This window comes from Panulirus ornatus, chromosome 59 (genome assembly GCF_036320965.1).
Source record: "Panulirus ornatus isolate Po-2019 chromosome 59, ASM3632096v1, whole genome shotgun sequence".
In the NCBI taxonomy this organism is placed as follows: Eukaryota; Metazoa; Arthropoda; class Malacostraca; order Decapoda; family Palinuridae; genus Panulirus; species Panulirus ornatus.
The window spans coordinates 4,376,838-4,393,487 of NC_092282.1; the positions used below are offsets into that span (position 1 = coordinate 4,376,838).

General features: G+C 38.9%; 1 protein-coding gene across 4 annotated transcripts in view; it reads left to right on the forward strand.

Moving 5' to 3' along the window:
• The window catches only part of LOC139767098 (uncharacterized), a 73,408-nt gene that overhangs the window by 50,565 nt on the left and 6,193 nt on the right, over positions 1 to 16,650 (forward strand). For 3 of the 4 annotated variants that reach the window (XM_071696079.1, XM_071696078.1, XM_071696077.1), the window contains exons 4-9: positions 5,489 to 5,667; positions 7,676 to 7,823; positions 9,481 to 9,573; positions 12,415 to 12,504; positions 12,660 to 12,741; positions 15,558 to 15,754. In XM_071696079.1, the coding sequence (XP_071552180.1) occupies positions 5,489 to 5,667; positions 7,676 to 7,823; positions 9,481 to 9,573; positions 12,415 to 12,504; positions 12,660 to 12,741; positions 15,558 to 15,754 (789 nt within the window). The remainder of the gene's footprint in view (positions 1 to 5,488; positions 5,668 to 7,675; positions 7,824 to 9,480; positions 9,574 to 12,414; positions 12,505 to 12,659; positions 12,742 to 15,557; positions 15,755 to 16,650) is intronic. The other variant, XM_071696080.1, reaches the window with a different exon arrangement.

The window sequence follows — 16,650 nt, forward strand, 5'->3', positions numbered from 1 at the left end:
AATAAATGTAATAGATATAATCTTTCAGAGTAATTTGATGCAAAGTTTACGTCATTATTTCGTAAGTTCTTGCAGGGTTTGATATTAGTTTCTGTGGTGTTATCGTCACTCTGGCAGAGCATATAGCTACCTTGCATATGTGCTAATGTTCATATTTTGCTTTCCGTGTTTGTCGGCTATCGATTTTATTCGTAATATTCATTTGCTATTGGTATATTAGAGGATAATACCATTAATGTTAACATCACACTACCTTAATACAATACTCCCGAAAACGGTACCTTTAAACAACGTTAAAGACCACATCCCTCATTTCGTAGTCAGAGTTCTGGTTCACTTAAGCATCTGTATAATGAAGCAATAATACAATACTGCACGAACTCTGACTAGGTTGGCCAAGTTTATTCTCAACTGAGTTTCATAATGTCATTTTTTTTTTCAGGAATCCTCATATTGCCGTTTGTTTCCACTGCCCTTGACTTGTCACAGTCATTCGTTTTAGTTGTTTCTGGCCCTTGTTTTGACCACCCTTTCCCCTGCCTTGAATTTCTTTCGTAGCTGCTTGTTTTCGCTGTCTCAGAACCCTCATGTAGTCACTTGTCACTGTCTTAGGCCTATCACTTGGCTTCCTTCTTTCCGATGTTTTCAACCATTCATTTGGCCTCTCATTTTCAATGATGTGGCCCTTTCAAATAGTCCCATGTTTTCAAGGCTGTAGGCCCCTCAGTTGGTTCGTTATTTCATTGCCACATTGCCCACCTTCCAATCCCTCTGTATTGTACTGTATCTTCTGAGCGCCTGAAATGTATTAGTGGAGGTAAAGAAACGTATGATAATCACGTGATCTACTGTAGAAATGATACGTGACACACGACGCTGTACAGTAGGTGTGGTCAAATGTGTATCTGACTATAGACCACGTCATGCAGTAGATACAGTTACGTAGCTGCCCATTTAAGAGTGGTTGAATTAGAATTGGTTATCAGTTTCGAACCTCGGTTGAAGGCAACACGCTCGGGTGTCCTCCAGCCAAAAGCTGACCCATGGTGGGCAGCGCCTAACCCTGCTGCTGACCCAAGCACTGGCCCACGGAATGCAGGATGTGCTCTTATGTAAATGACCTTGTGACCTCGATGTTTGCTCTTGTGTGGTACATGTCGTCCACTTTTTGATGTAATGTTTAAAGCATAAATTCAAATTAGGTATATACTAAAACTCTCTTCTTGTTTTGAAGCTTGCTACATTTGCTTTGCTCATACATAGTTCTCAGACTCTGTATGACCACTTGGATCTCCGATATTTCGGCTACATACACGGATATTCCTGGGGATTTCAAAGACAGGTCTTAACATTTTACCTTCCTGATTTCTTTATCTCCTCGTGATAGAGGATACAGAAGAAGATGTACAGGGAAGTGAAAAATGAGGAGTACTTGCCTCAACTCACAGGAGGACTTAGACAAACTCAAAGATCGGTATGGTGCGTAGTTCATATGATTCAACCCGAGTACATGTAATGTGGATGGGCCACAGCAAACGAAAGCCTGAAAATTAATATAATTTGGTGGGAAACAAAAGCTGCTGCAATCTATGTGTGGGAAGACTTGTTTGTCTACGTAGTTCCCAACCTGTCGTCATAGTTTCACCATCGGAACCAATGAAGGAGACAGTCCTTCTGCTGGCAAATATTAGAAATGTATGTAACAATATGAAGAAGGGAATATTCAGCACATCCTACATTTGGTGAACATTGGAATGCGCTTCTCTAGTTTGGTCACCGAACTTATAGAAGCACAAATGAAATATAAAGTCCAGAGGAGGACAAAGAAAGCTTATGTTACAAGGAAAAGTTAGTGGCCTTGAATTTGTTCCCTCATGGAACAGAGGAGAGTAAGGCGTAACCTGCTCACAACTTTTAAGTTTTTAGACCAGTTTGATGAGGACAAGTGAGCAATTCTTCGAAGGATGCAAGGATAGAATTACCAGAATCCAAGACATGATAATAAGCATAAAACGTATTATAGGAAACGTAGAGAAATACTTCCAAAGTACGAGTAATAGATAAATGGAATCATGTCAGTGATGGGATTGTGTGTGGACAGCTTACGTAAGTTTAAAAAAGTTGTTTGATGGAGAAAGTTCGAGAGATGGGTGTCCCACGGGTGTAGAACTCCCCACCCTGACAGTACTTGTATATGTACGATGATTTATAAACCCAGATGGGCACGATGCAGCCCCTTCCCTGCCGGCTCGCGCGCTGTCTGTCGAAGGACTCTCTCTCTCTCTCTCTCTCTCTCTCTCTCTCTCTCTCTCTCTCTCTCTCTCTCTCTGTTTTTGTTCATCTGCTCACCATTGCTATTAGTTTGGCATGATCTTTGTGATGACTTCTTCCTTCCCTTGACCTGAAAGCTGTTGAGAGAGAGAGAGAGAGAGAGAGAGAGAGAGAGAGAGAGAGAGAGAGAGAGAGAGAGAGAGAGAGCATAGTAACCTGAGACGCAACTGAGAAACTTTAGACTGAGTGAATACCATTTTTTTAAACCTTTTGGGTAACAGCCTGTAGCAAAGGGTAATTAATAATGATAATAACAATAATGATAATAATAGTAATAATAATAATAATGATTCTGCTACCCCTAATGCTTGTACTACTACTAGTAACGATTATTATAATTAATAATAATAATGATAATGATAAAAGTATTATTATTGTTATTATCATTATTATTATTATTTTTTTTTTCCGCTGTCTCCCGCGTTTGCGAGGTAGCGCAAGGAAACAGACGAAAGAAATGGCCCAACCCACCCCCATACACATGCCTTGATTCAATCCACTGACAGCACGTCAACCCCGGTATACCACATCGCTCCAATTCACTCTATTCTTTGCCCTCCTTTCACCCTCCTGCATGTTCAGGCCCCGATCACACAAAATCTTTTTCACTCCATCTTTCCACCTCCAATTTGGTCTCCCTCTATTATTATTATTATTATTATTATTGTTATTATTATTCCTTGACGCAACTCTCCTTCTAAACGACAGTTATTGCGTACGTTCGGCCAGAAATATGAGTTTGTGTTTAGTCCAGGTAATTCTTTCGTTGGCGCCAGTTTTCCCTAAGCACTTACTGCTACACTGTCCGTGGCCCAGTTAAGGTACACGGTTATTCAGACGCGTCCCACCAGTCTCCATACTAATTAAGATGTGACTAGAGGTAAACTATTGGTGAGTTTTTAAGTGGACAAACCAGTTCTAATGGATCAAATATTGGCACATCGTAGGGTGAGGTGACGGCAATTATTGCCCGATAAATGTTTTTACTGACTTTAGCTCCATTAAACCATAGAAAAATGAAAATAAAAACTTTATATATTGATGATGAATGTATTTTTGTTTGGTATGCCATACTTTGATTATTTTTGGTAAATGAATTCGGGTTTCGTCATTGTGAATTCTTTTAGAATGATAATTCACGTTTTATTTTACTGGACTTAGCCACTACTAGAATCCCTTCACGCACAAGTGTAGCGAAAGACCACAATAAGGCGGGAGAATAAGAGCTTACAGTATGATATTAAAAAAGAATACATACTATAGATACACACACACTTGTGCTTTGTTCGACACACACTGAAAAGACGTACAGAAATTATTAACGTAAAAGATAATGGTCGCTGTGGATTTTCGCGCCTCGAACTGAAAGCGTTCGAGTAACTTGAACGGTCTCAAGGTCTTGCCTTGGTAACTGAATACACTGTTGATATTTTCGTGGTATGTATGATTCACACGACGACTTCAACTGAGGACGAGTTTATGGTACTTTTAGACTTGCTGCTTACGCGTGATTAATAGATATCGGTGTATGGAAGTTCACGTACGGCAAATGAAAGGTATGGTTGGAAAAAAATGTTTATTCCTTGCAGTTCTCTCGAGTGAAATACATGTGAATTCATGAGGAGCCATCGTTGTCCATCCTACCGGAGATTGGTATCTAAAGATGCATTGACATCACCTATTGGTTGAACTAACACTCTCTCTCTCTCTCTCTCTCTCTCTCTCTCTCTCTCTCAGGTCCAGGTTCAGGGGCGGGACAGGTTGCCAGGGATATTTATTACCAGAAGGACTCGAGTCAAATTTTTCATCGTAGGTTCTCAGTTCTTCCCTCTCTGCATCTCGCCTCTCATGGCTTGAACCTCTTATCGTTTTCTGTTGACTGACACCTTAACTGTTTTCAAGTTAGATTCTCATTCGTAGACTCTGACATTCTTTTGGATGGGGATCACACTCCTTTATATCAACTTCCCTTTATAAGTAAGAAATGTGCTGTCTTGAAAGATAGGTTTTTTGCCTGTAAAGTAGAAAAAAGTAACTCTCCTTGAATTAACAAACGAGTTCCAAGGTACAAAACCCTTGTAAGTATGCAGAAATATAAACCCAAATTATGTGCGTGCGTATTTGTGTTCACTAATTTAAATCAATGAAACTCGGAAGACGAAGATAACTCATGAATACCAGATCTATACAGTTAATAGGTGTAATGCCTTATTTGTTGAAGTAGTGCCCGAAATCATTTTACGCCCTCCGCCCAGAGAAGTGCTACCCTCCCGACTAACGAGTGTTGAAGTGATCCATTTCCACACTCCATAGCAGCCGCCCAGGGAAGTACTACTCCTCATGTCTTGTCATCCTCCAAACCTGGTACTTGAGGGCTCTTCATAATCTTGGCATTTAACACACTGTAATGGAGACTTCATTCTCCAAAGTTCAGTTCATTTAGGTGATGTTATGCTAGAAGGTTCAAGACATCATACTAAAGATGTTATATTGTAAGATTCAAGACCTCATACTGAAGATGTTGTACTGTAAGGTTCACGACATTCCACTGAAGATGTTGTACTGTAAGGTTCACAAGGTTCACGACATTCCACTGAAGATGTTGCACTGTAAGGTTCACAACATTCCACTGAAGATGTTGTACTGTAAGGTTCACAACATTCCACTGAAGAAGTTGTACTGTAAGGGACATGACATTCCACTAAAGATGTTGTACTGTAAGGTTCACGACATTCCACTGAAGATGTTGTACTGTAAGGTTCATGACATTCCACTGAAGATGTTGTACTGTAAGGGACACGACATTCCACTAAAGATGTTGTACTGTAAGGTTCACGACATTCCACTGAAGATGTTGTACTGTAAGGTTCACGACATTCCACTGAAGATGTTGTACTGTAAGGGACACGACATTCCACTAAAGATGTTGTACTGTAAGGTTCACGACATTCCACTGAAGATGTTGTACTGTAAGGTTCACGACATTCCACTGAAGATGTACTGTAAGGTTCACAACATTCCACAGATGTTATGTTCTGAGGTCCAAGGCATTAAAAGAATTATTGTATTAATGTATAGAATCATCTTATTCCTGGATTATCATCCACAGAGCTTCATATCATTATGATATAAAGATTTAATCCACATTTATCAACAGATCAATGCGTCCAGTGGCAGAGACAGGAGAGCTGTCACGATTCCGATTCAAAATGTACTCGGTATACTCCTGGGGCTGCCCAGTGGTCATCTCCCTGGTGGCCATCATTATACAAGCACTGCCCGAACACCTGGATATAATCAGGCCAGAATTTGGCTCAAGAAAGTGTTGGTTTGACAGTAAGTAATCTGAAATGTCGTTATGAAAAAAGAATATATATAAGTATATATATATATATATATATATATATATATATATATATATATATATATGTTAGGTACAGTAGGGTTTAGGGTCAAGTCAATTGGGAGGTAAGTTTGAATGGAGAAAAACTGGAGGAAGTAAAGTGTTTTAGATATCTGGGAGTGGATCTGGCAGCGGATGGAACCATGGAAGTGGAAGTGAATCATAGGGTGGGGGAGGGGGCGAAAATCCTGGGAGCCTAGAAGAATGTGTGGAAGTCGAGAACATTATCTCGGAAAGCAAAAATGGGTATGTTTGAAGGAATAGTGGTTGCAACAATGTTGTATGGTTGCGAGGCGTGGGCTATGGTAGAGGTGTGCGCAGGAGGGTGGATGTGCTGGAAATGAGATGTTTGAGGACAATATGTGGTGTGAGGTGGTTTGATCGAGTAAGTAATGTAAGGGTAAGAGAGATGTGAAGAAATAAAAAGAGTGTGGTTGAGAGAGCAGAAGAGGGTGTTTTAAAATGGTTTGGGCACATGGAGAGAATGATTGAGGAAAGATTGACCAAGAGGATATATGTGTCAGAGGTGGAGGGAACGAAGAGAAGTGGGAGACCAAATTGGAGGTGGAAAGATGGAGTGAAAAAGACTTTGAGTGATCGGGGCCTGAACATGCAGGAGGGTGAAAGGAGGGCAAGGAATAGAGTGAATTGGATCGATATGATCGATATGGTATACCGGGGTCGACGTGCTGTCAATGGATTGAATCAGGGCATGTGAAGCATCTGGGGTAAACCATGGAAAATTCTGTGGGGCCTGGATGTGGAAAGGGAGCTGTGGTTTCGGGCATTATTACATGACAGCTAGAGACTGAGTGTGAACGAATGGGGCCTTTGTTGTCTTTTCCTAGCGCTACCCCACACACATGAGGGGGGAGGGGGATGTTATTCCATGTGTGGCGAGGTGGCGATGGGAACAAATAAAGGCAGACAGTATGAATTATGTACATGTGTATATATGTATATGTCTGTGTGTGTATATACATGTGTACATTGAGATGTATAGGTATGTATATTTGCGTGTGTGGACGTGTATGTATATACATGTGTATGGGGGTGGGTTGGGCCATTTCTTTCATCTGTTTCCTTGCACTACCTCGCAAATGCGAGAGACAGTGACAAAGCAAAATAAATATAATAAATAATATATCTATATCTATATATATATATATATATGGAGAGAATGAGTGAGGGAAGATTGACAAAGAGGAGTTATGTGTCAGAGGTAGAGGGAACGAGGAGAAGCGGGAAACCTGATTGGAGGTGGAAGGATGGAGTGAAAGAGATTTTGAGCGATCTGGGCCTGAACATACAGGAGGGTGAAAGGCATGCAAGGAATAGAGTGAATTGGAATGATGTGGGGTACTGGGATCGATATGCTGTTACTGGATTCAACCATGGCATGTGAAGAGTCAGGTAAACCATGGAAAGTTTTGTGGGGCCTGGATGTGGGGGATGTGGGGCCTGGATATATATATATATATATATATATATATTTTTCCCTGGGGATAGGAGAGAAAGAATACTTCCCATGTATTCCCTGCGTGTCGGATGGCTGGAAATCCTCCCCTCTCGCTTTTTTTTCACTTTTCCAAAAGAAGGAACAGAGAAGGGGGGCCAGGTGAGGATATTCCCTCAAAGGCCCAGTCCTCTGTTCTTAACGCAACCTCGCTAATGAGGGAAATGGCGAATAGTATGAAAGAAAGAAAAGATATATATATATATATATATATATATATATATATATATATATATATATATATATATATATATTACTACCTCTTGGATGTACTTATCTATTTACTCGTTTTGTATTTTGACCAAGTTTTGAGTCACTTTTTCTTCAGATTATTATCATGTATCTGTGATGAATTTGTTTTTATTCAGTATCAATTGTTTTATTGAATTTATGTTGTATGAATTTTAACTTGTGAACCTTGGCAGATAACAGGTCTCTGTGGGCATATTTCTATGGGTTTGTGCTGGTGCTAGTAGTGGCCAACATCATCTTCTTCTGTCAGGTGGCCTACATCCTCATCATGGCCCAGAATGATCCCATCATACAACGTACACGCCAACAGAACAGGGAGAGGTTTGTTGTTTCTACTTATTGTTCTTGACCAGAATTCAGGGATACTGTATTCAACTTATTCTTCCATAATCATGCTATGCAGTTTCTGGATGTTATCTTCTGGAAGACTGTTTTGACTTCACTCTTTGTATAAAAGTTTATCAAAGCTAGATTTAGTCATAATGATAAGGGACTTCCTGTCACTTTTCAAGCTGTTGTTTTGAAGGTAAATATGAGGCAAGACATCAGCTCCTTTTTGTCTACTTTCATGGCTTGTAATTTTTCATCTTCACATTCATCTGCCTTTTCTCTCTTCTTTCTCTTTTTACTCATATTTCTCCTTTTTGGTGTATATTCCTTCTCCATAATCTTTCTCCTATTGATCCTTATCTCATCCTTTTCTTTGTCCTATTTTCTTTCCATCTTTCTGCTTCTTTTTATGGAAACCCATTTTCACAGTATAAGTGGCTTTAGGATTGTTAGGGCTCTGGGCAGTAGAGTCATTTGGGGCCCCATTTCAATTTCACTTTATCTATGAAAATACAATGAAATTATTTTAGTACAGTATTGATAAAACACATATTCCATGCAAATCATTACTATTACAAGTGGAGTGAAGGATAATACATATATTGAATTACCACATGACTCTGAACAGGTAAATAAACCATTTTATTGAGAAATATGAGTATATATTGTGGCAGATTTTTCCATCAGAAGGAATTGGAGTCAGCTGTTGCTCTATAGCTCATAAACCTATCTCAATAACCAGTATCCATAAGTTGAATAAACAATGGATAACTGAGTTTAATGCTAATCTATATTCTAGGTTCATAACCTTTTCCAGGATGGCCTATCTATAACATAAGTTCTTAATGGTATACAAGCTGTTAGACTGTATTGATGAATCAGTGACATGCTGATAGAGAAGTTATCTTTAGTAACCTAGTATAATGTAACTTTTCTTGCCTTCTCAGAAGCAAAATCCAGAATCAGCTGATTGTAATCCAGATCTCTCCCAGTTTTATGTTCAGTTGAAATCATTAACAAGCCAACAATGCATTCTTGTGACAGTGGAGCATAGATAGTTTCTTATTACTTTCCCCCTTGAAGATGACCTCTGACAAATGCAACTGATGCAGGTACATCGAAAATAATGAGAAGTTGTACACATGAATTTGGGTAAATATCCAGAATGTCAGACTGATAAATGTAATGAAGGGCTGCCATTGCTGTGCATTTTTCTTGAAATGTATAATGTTATCAAACTCTTAATCTTATCCAATAACTCTGTAGGGTCCATGTCTCCCTCAAAGTTTAATGAAACATCTTTCCGTCCTTCCTTAGTTATTTGACATCAGATATGATCCCATGTTTGCCCTTAACCACACCATTTGTGTAAATATCATGGAGTTAACCAGGTGTTTCATTCATTTAACATTAAAAAATTCAATGCAAAATATGTTATGTGGGTCATTTATGGACTCATATGCTGCTTTATCCCCAAAATTCATCCTGATAAGGATCATCAGAATTGATGATCCAGCAATGTATTCTGCATCTTATGCTGGTTTTTGAAAGCCATTTAGTCATGGATACCTTTCAACAGTGTCATTTCAATATCCAGCTGCATATCAATATTTTGCATATGCTTGCTTACTTTATTTATTTGTGACAGGATGTCATACCAGATAACTGTGCTAAGAAGAAATGTGAATGGCCGTATCTCAGCCAGACGACCATTGGCATCAGTACAAGTTACACTGTCAAGGTCAGGGATTTTCAATAATGCAATAATTGCTTTATAAATTCCAAGTGCCTTGAAAGTTATAACTTTCACACTATCAGTGCGACTATCCCATCGAGTTTCACATGGCTTTTTCATTGTATGTGTCACACATGATGATAGAAATGTCCATCTTTTTGCTGAGTATGTAAAGAGATGGTAAATTTTTTGCAAATTCCCAAATTCAGTGAATTTATTCTGGAAGACTTAGCTGATTCACACTCCTGATTTGTTTAAACTTTGACATCCACAGGGAATGTAAAGGGCTTTATGGTTAAAATCTAAAACTCTCTTTTGGGCACCAGCAATTTGTACCCTTCATGGTGGCACCATTATCATATTTTTGACCTCCTATTGTTACATAATGGGAAGTTCCAGTTTTTAAGGTTTTCAAGACATGACTGTCACCCCAGCTCCACTCGACTCAGTGACAACTATATTCTTTGATAACAGGTTAACTTTCCCAAAAGTTGACGTTTCTAAAAAAGAATGTCATTCATTCCAGGTGACTTATATGTGACGTACCTGTACAACCAAAGACGATAGAATGATATTTTGATGTTTCATTTAAGCACGAGATTTCCTTCAATATGTTCTGCAATATGAGATGGGTTGATTGAATTTCCTTTGCTTTTGTATTCTTAGATTGCAGTTATGAATTTCCTTATCCTTCATACACCTGTTATGCTCTTCCTTAAATTACTTGTCTCAAAAAATTACCATTATGGAGATCTCTAAGTTTTTCATGATCTGTCCCTAGCAGACCTAAATTTCTTTCAGCAAAGTACTGAATAATGGATGGCAGCCACTTTATTTTCTTTTAAGTTCCTGTTGCATTTGAGACTACCCCAATACATCTTTGGTTGTTCTTTAAATTAACCTTCTTTTTGCTCATACCATTGTCGCATGCAGTGCATGTGATTTTGTAGTGCCTCGTGACTTTCAATATTGTATTACCACTTAAATGCTTTCAGGCATGCAGTCCATCAAAAGACAGCTGGCTCATCTTATGAGTAAATATTCTAAAGCAGAATATACAAACCATTTGTATTTGATCAGTTAAATGATGCAAACTTCTTGCCATTTGTCACTGGATAACTTGTAGCATTTTATGACAGCAGAGATGGCCCTGTTGCAAGGTCAGGATTTAATGTGTTCTGAGAAGAAATATTGTCATATATACTTTCACTGAAGTGTTGTCTCCATTTCCTCATCATCACAATAACTATCAGATTAACGATATGCAGGATTTGTTTCAGCCAACAGAGCCTTGGTTATCTCATGTTTAGGGCTACACTCATTTTGAAAAATTTCTCAATTATCTTCATCTTGACATTCTTGTGCATCATGTACTGTGCTTTCCTTTTGTGTACCAACAGAGTAATTATCTGTGGGACCTTGCTGCATAGCTGGCTCTAATTCTCTTACTGTTCGAGCTTTTTTTGGACTGTCCCAGATTGGTATTGAAGTGATGCCATCTTTGCCATCTTGATTTCCTGAAGGAAGATATTTTGAATTCAGCTGCTGCCATCACCATTAGACTCAGCTGAATAGAATGATGATATCTATAGTGGAAGGCTAACACTATATCAGGAACCCCTCATTGAACACACTATAAGCTTCTCAATATCATACAATAATGGCATCCATGACTGCATTTAGTAATTATGGACATATTTCAGCAATTACAAAATAAAAATTTACCACAATTGTATTGTGGATCTTTGTAATATTCTTAGGGAAAATCAGATAGATAGTTGAGTCATGAATGCAAAGATGTAAAAGTTGAAAGCATGACTGTTGTCTACAGTTGAAAAGAGATGCAGAAATTGACGTACCTTCTTGTCAAAATTTTACCCTCCAATATTTTTTTTCAAACTTTTGGCCCCTAAAGCATGGGGCTTTTTGTGGTCAATCACTTTGCTCTCCCTTACCACTACTGCAGTTGTGGCTTTGGGATCAGGAAGATAGTACTGGAAATCATGGGATGTTTAGGCATAGGCATCTTTTGAAGTTTGATTATCTTTTATTGGTAAAGATTAATGCAGATCCAAAGATTCTTGTCAAAAGCAACATGGTTGAATTCAAGAGGAATCTCATTTTGATACTGTTCTTCAAATTTCTCCTTGGAAACATCATTGTCTAAGTTCAGTCAAACCTCCTATAAATTTTATGATTTCCCAGGAAATTTCTGAGAACATTTCTTTGTTCTGGACTCTTTTAAGCTTTTATCACTGATATATTTCCAATTGGATCTGGAAATTGATTATCCCTTCACAACCAAGGTTGTCCTCCTGAGCCCATAATGTAAGGATTATGCCACCTGTTTCAGTCTTTTAAGTATCACCATACTGGAGGAGACTAGCTGAAAGGGGCTTTGATATTTGACAAGCGCTCTTGTTTAATGATACTTCTTTTTAATTAGGACACTTTAGAAGTCACTGAATTGTGCATCTTTACTGTTTGCATCATCAAAACAGTAAGAGTTTGCCAGAAATTGAAGCCCTTCCAATAGCGTTTTACGTCATCTTTAACTATTATGAATAGTGATAGGCTGTGTTGGAGTTATTTTGACTAATTGTATAATTTATGAATTGAGACTATCACCCTATGAATACTGTTAAATTGTCTGGTGATGTGTTTTGGCTTTGGATGCTATATTTGGCTGAAAGTAAAGCTAAGTGAATTGCATAGTGATGTGTACATGGGGAGAGAAAGTGGATGTATGTAAATCCTTTGTTGAATTGAGCATAGAATTCCTTTTTTCTTATGTAGCTTTTTTTGTTGTTGTTATTCATCATATTTTAGTGATGTGTTTTATTGCAGAATGTGGCTATATGTTAAGCTCTTCCTTGTAATGGGTCTCACTTGGATTGCTGAGGTCATCTCCTGGCAAGAGGGAACCTGTGAAGCTTGGTCAGTATTTTGTTATTATATACTGGTATCTCTCATAGTACAGTATCAGGATAGGTTTTTTCAAGATGAGAAGTAGTTTGAAAATGAGTGTGGTCATATCAGATATCCATTCCTCTGTAACCTCATCTCATTTATTGCAATGCTTACTTTCCCAGGATCATCACAGATATCATCAATGCTCTTCAGGGCTTCTCAATCTTCCTCATCTTCATATGCAAGAAGAATATGCTTAGGAGGGTAAGTTTGATGCAATATTGGTCAGATGAAAAATATCATGATGCTATACTTAAACTTTTAGTTGAGAAAAAAATTTACAGCCATTTTTAGTTTGAAATTTTTGGAATTCTTCAGCAAAAGCTGTTAAGTGAGAGATGCCTTCTGACTGATTATGGCATGAGTGCGAATGACTTTAATCTTAATGACAGTAAAATACTTATTTCTCTCTACTTGTGCATACCCAACAAGCCTTTTCCCACTATAATAGCAAGGTGGTTCATACATAACCTTGTCCTTTAGACACTGATCTCACCATATTTGAACAAATCCTATGCTTAAATTTCAGTCTGATTTCTAATTACTAGCTTTACTAAATCCTGCTGATGATGAGAAAACTTTGTAGAGTCCTTTGATTAATAAGTAATGAAAGAGTAAGAGAAATGTGTGGAAATAAAAGGAGTGTGGTTGAGAGAGCAGAAGAGGGTGTGTTGAAATGGTTTGGTCATATGGAGAAAATGAAAAGAAAGGTTGACAAAGAGGATATATGTGTCAGAGGTTGAGGGAACAAGGAGAAGCAGAGACCAGATTAGAGGTGGGAGGATAGAGTGAAAAAGATTTTGAATGACTGGGGTCTGAATATTCAGGAGGGTAAGAGGCATGCAAAGAATAGAGTGAATTGGACCGATGTGGTATACCAGGGTCGATGTGCTGTCAATGGACTGAACCAGGGCATGTGAAATGTGTGGGGTAAACCATGGAGAGGTCTGTGGGGCCTGGATGTTGATAGGGAGCTGTGGTTTCAGTGTATGACACATGACAGCTAGAGACTGAGTGTGAATAAATGTGGCATTGTTTTTCTGTTTTCTTGGTGCTACCTCACTGAAGCAGGGGGCAGCGATGTTGTTTCCTGTTGGGTGGGGTGGCGCCGGGAATGGATTGAAGGCAAGCATGAATATGTACATGTGTATATATGTATATGTCTGTGTATGTGTTGATATGTATATGTATGGGCATTTATGTATATATATATATATTTTTTTTTTCTTTTTTTTTTTTTGCTTTGTCGCTGTCTCCCGCGTTTGCGAGGTAGCGCAAGGAAACAGACGAAAGAAATGGCCCAACCCACCCCCATACACATGTATATACATACGTCCACACACGCAAATATACATAACTACACATCTTTCCATGGTTTACCCCAGACGCTTCACATGCCCTGATTCAATCCACTGACAGCACGTCAACCCCGGTATACCACACCGATCCAATTCACTCTATTCCTTGCCCTCCTTTCACCCTCCTGCATGTTCAGGCTCCGATCACACAAAATCTTTTTCACTCCATCTTTCCACCTCCAATTTGGTCTCCCACTTTCGTTCCCTCCACCTCCGACACATATATCCTCTTGGTCAATCTTTCCTCACTCATTCTCTCCATGTGCCCAAACCATTTCAAAACACCCTCTTCTGCTCTCTCAACCACGCTCTTTTTATTTCCACACATCTCTCTTACCCTTACGTTACTTACTCGATCAAACCACCTCACACCACACATTGTCCTCAAACATCTCATTTCCAGCACATCCACCCTTCTGCGCACAACTCTATCCATAGCCCACGTCTCGCAACCATACAACATTGTTGGAACCACTATTCCTTCAAACATACTCATTTTTGCTTTCCAAGATAATGTTCTTGACTTCCACACATTCTTCAAGGCTCCCAGGATTTTCGCCCCCTCCCCCACCCTATGATCCACTACCGCTTCCATGGTTCCATCCGCTGCCAGATCCACTCCCAGATATCTAAAACACTTTACTTCCTCCAGTTTTTCTCCATTCAAACTTACCTCCCAATTGACTTGACCCTCAACCCTTATGTACCTAATAACCTTGCTCTTATTCACATTTACTCTTAACTTTCTTCTTTCACACTCTTTACCAAACTCAGTCACCAGCTTCTGCAGTTTCTCACATGAATCAGCCACCAGCGCTGTATCATCAGCGAACAACAACTGACTCACTTCCCAAGCTCTCTCATCCACAACAGACTTCATACTTGCCCCTCTTTCCAAAACTCCTGCATTCACATCCTTAACAACCCCATCCATAAACAAATTAAACAACCATGGAGACATCACACACCCCTGCCGCAAACCTACATTCACTGAGAACCAATCACTTTCCTCTCTCCCTACACGTACACATGCCTTACATCCTCGATAAAAACTTTTCACTGCTTCTAACAACTTGCCTCCCACACCATATATTCTTAATACCTTCCACAGAGCATCTCTATCAACTCTATCATATGCCTTCTCCAGATCTATAAATGCTACATACAAATCCATTTGCTTTTCTAAGTATTTCTCACATACATTCTTCAAAGCAAACACCTGATCCACACATCCTCTACCACTTCTGAAACCACACTGCTCTTCCCCATAGACAGATATGTAGATAAGTAGCATTCCCAGAACTATCGCCCCCTCACCTACCCTATGTCCCACTTCCTTTTCCATGGCTCTATTCACTGCCATGTCCACTCCCATGTATCTAAAACTTTTCTCTTCCTCCACTTTCAGACACACACCCCAACTAACCTGATCCTCAGCCCTGCTAAACCTAATAACCTTGCTTTTATTCACATTTCCTCTCAATTCCTTCACACACCCTTCCAAGCTCAGTCACCAACATTAGCAGTTTTTCACTTGAATCTGCCACCAGAGCTGACTCACTTCTCAAAGAATTTTCATTGGCTGAATTATCAGAAAGAAGTGGATGTCTTAGTGCAGAAGGTTCGAATGTTGATAACACCTAAGCTATGTTTTTTACCCAGATCCGCAGCAATTGGGAACCTTACCTACGCCGCGTAAAAGAGTTCTTTGGTTCCTCCCGCCAGCCACAGTCTGTAACAGGTAAAGGTGGCCAGGAAACCTCATCGTTCAGCTCATCAGTGAACCGACCAAGCCAGTCATCAGCTTCACAAAGAACTGTTCAGAGCCAGATCTCCCTTGATCCATCAACTGCTTCAAGGTTAGTTCATTTTTGACTGCTTAACTAGGAAATACTTCCTACACCAACTGACATTACTGTAAAGTAAACTGCAGTTATTGATTTGTTATAAAGGAGTGGTTTAATTATATGAAAGATATTGAAGCATAGCTTCACATCAAATATTAAAGCCAGTACCCAATTACCTATTAAAGAAAGTAGGAAACAAGTATGTTGTATTTACCAGCTTAGCTTTTAGTACAGGAGGAGTAGGAGATGGTGATTAAAAGGCAATAGTTAATGAGGGTATCAGGAATTCTTTAAACAGAATTCACATAAATTTACAAATGGAGTGGCTGCTTTTGTAGAAAATGACACAGTACTGTACTGTAAAATTAAATCTGAAGTTCAGGAATGTCTCTTATCCTTTATGTTTATGATAACTGATGTGACATACAGAAAAGCTCTGAATTTATGTGGCTAATACTTCCAAATTCTTTCTGTTTTCAAGATTGAGAAAATGAGACACTTTATCATAAAAAACTATTATTTGTACACAATAAGTCCTCTGTTCTTGCCAAATGTAGCTGAAACTCTTAAAACAAATGATGTTTAAGATAATTCATAACCTTCATGCTGATGCAGGATATGGCTACCAGTTAGGTCACAGTTGGTCAATATAATCTTAGAATCACTTGAAAGAGCTGGCACAAGTTGTCATAGGAAGTGAGGGGAAGGATGAGGGTGCTCAGAGATGCTAGAAAAATTACTTAGAAAAGATTCTTAGTGTAGTTGGAGAGCTAATGTCAAGAAAAGATTCTTAATGTAGTTAGGAGAGCTAATCTCACAGCATTCACATTTAATACCCATATAGTTCATTCATATTTCCCAGTCATGTCATGGATTGCTACAGACTTATAATAATAATACTTTTTCTT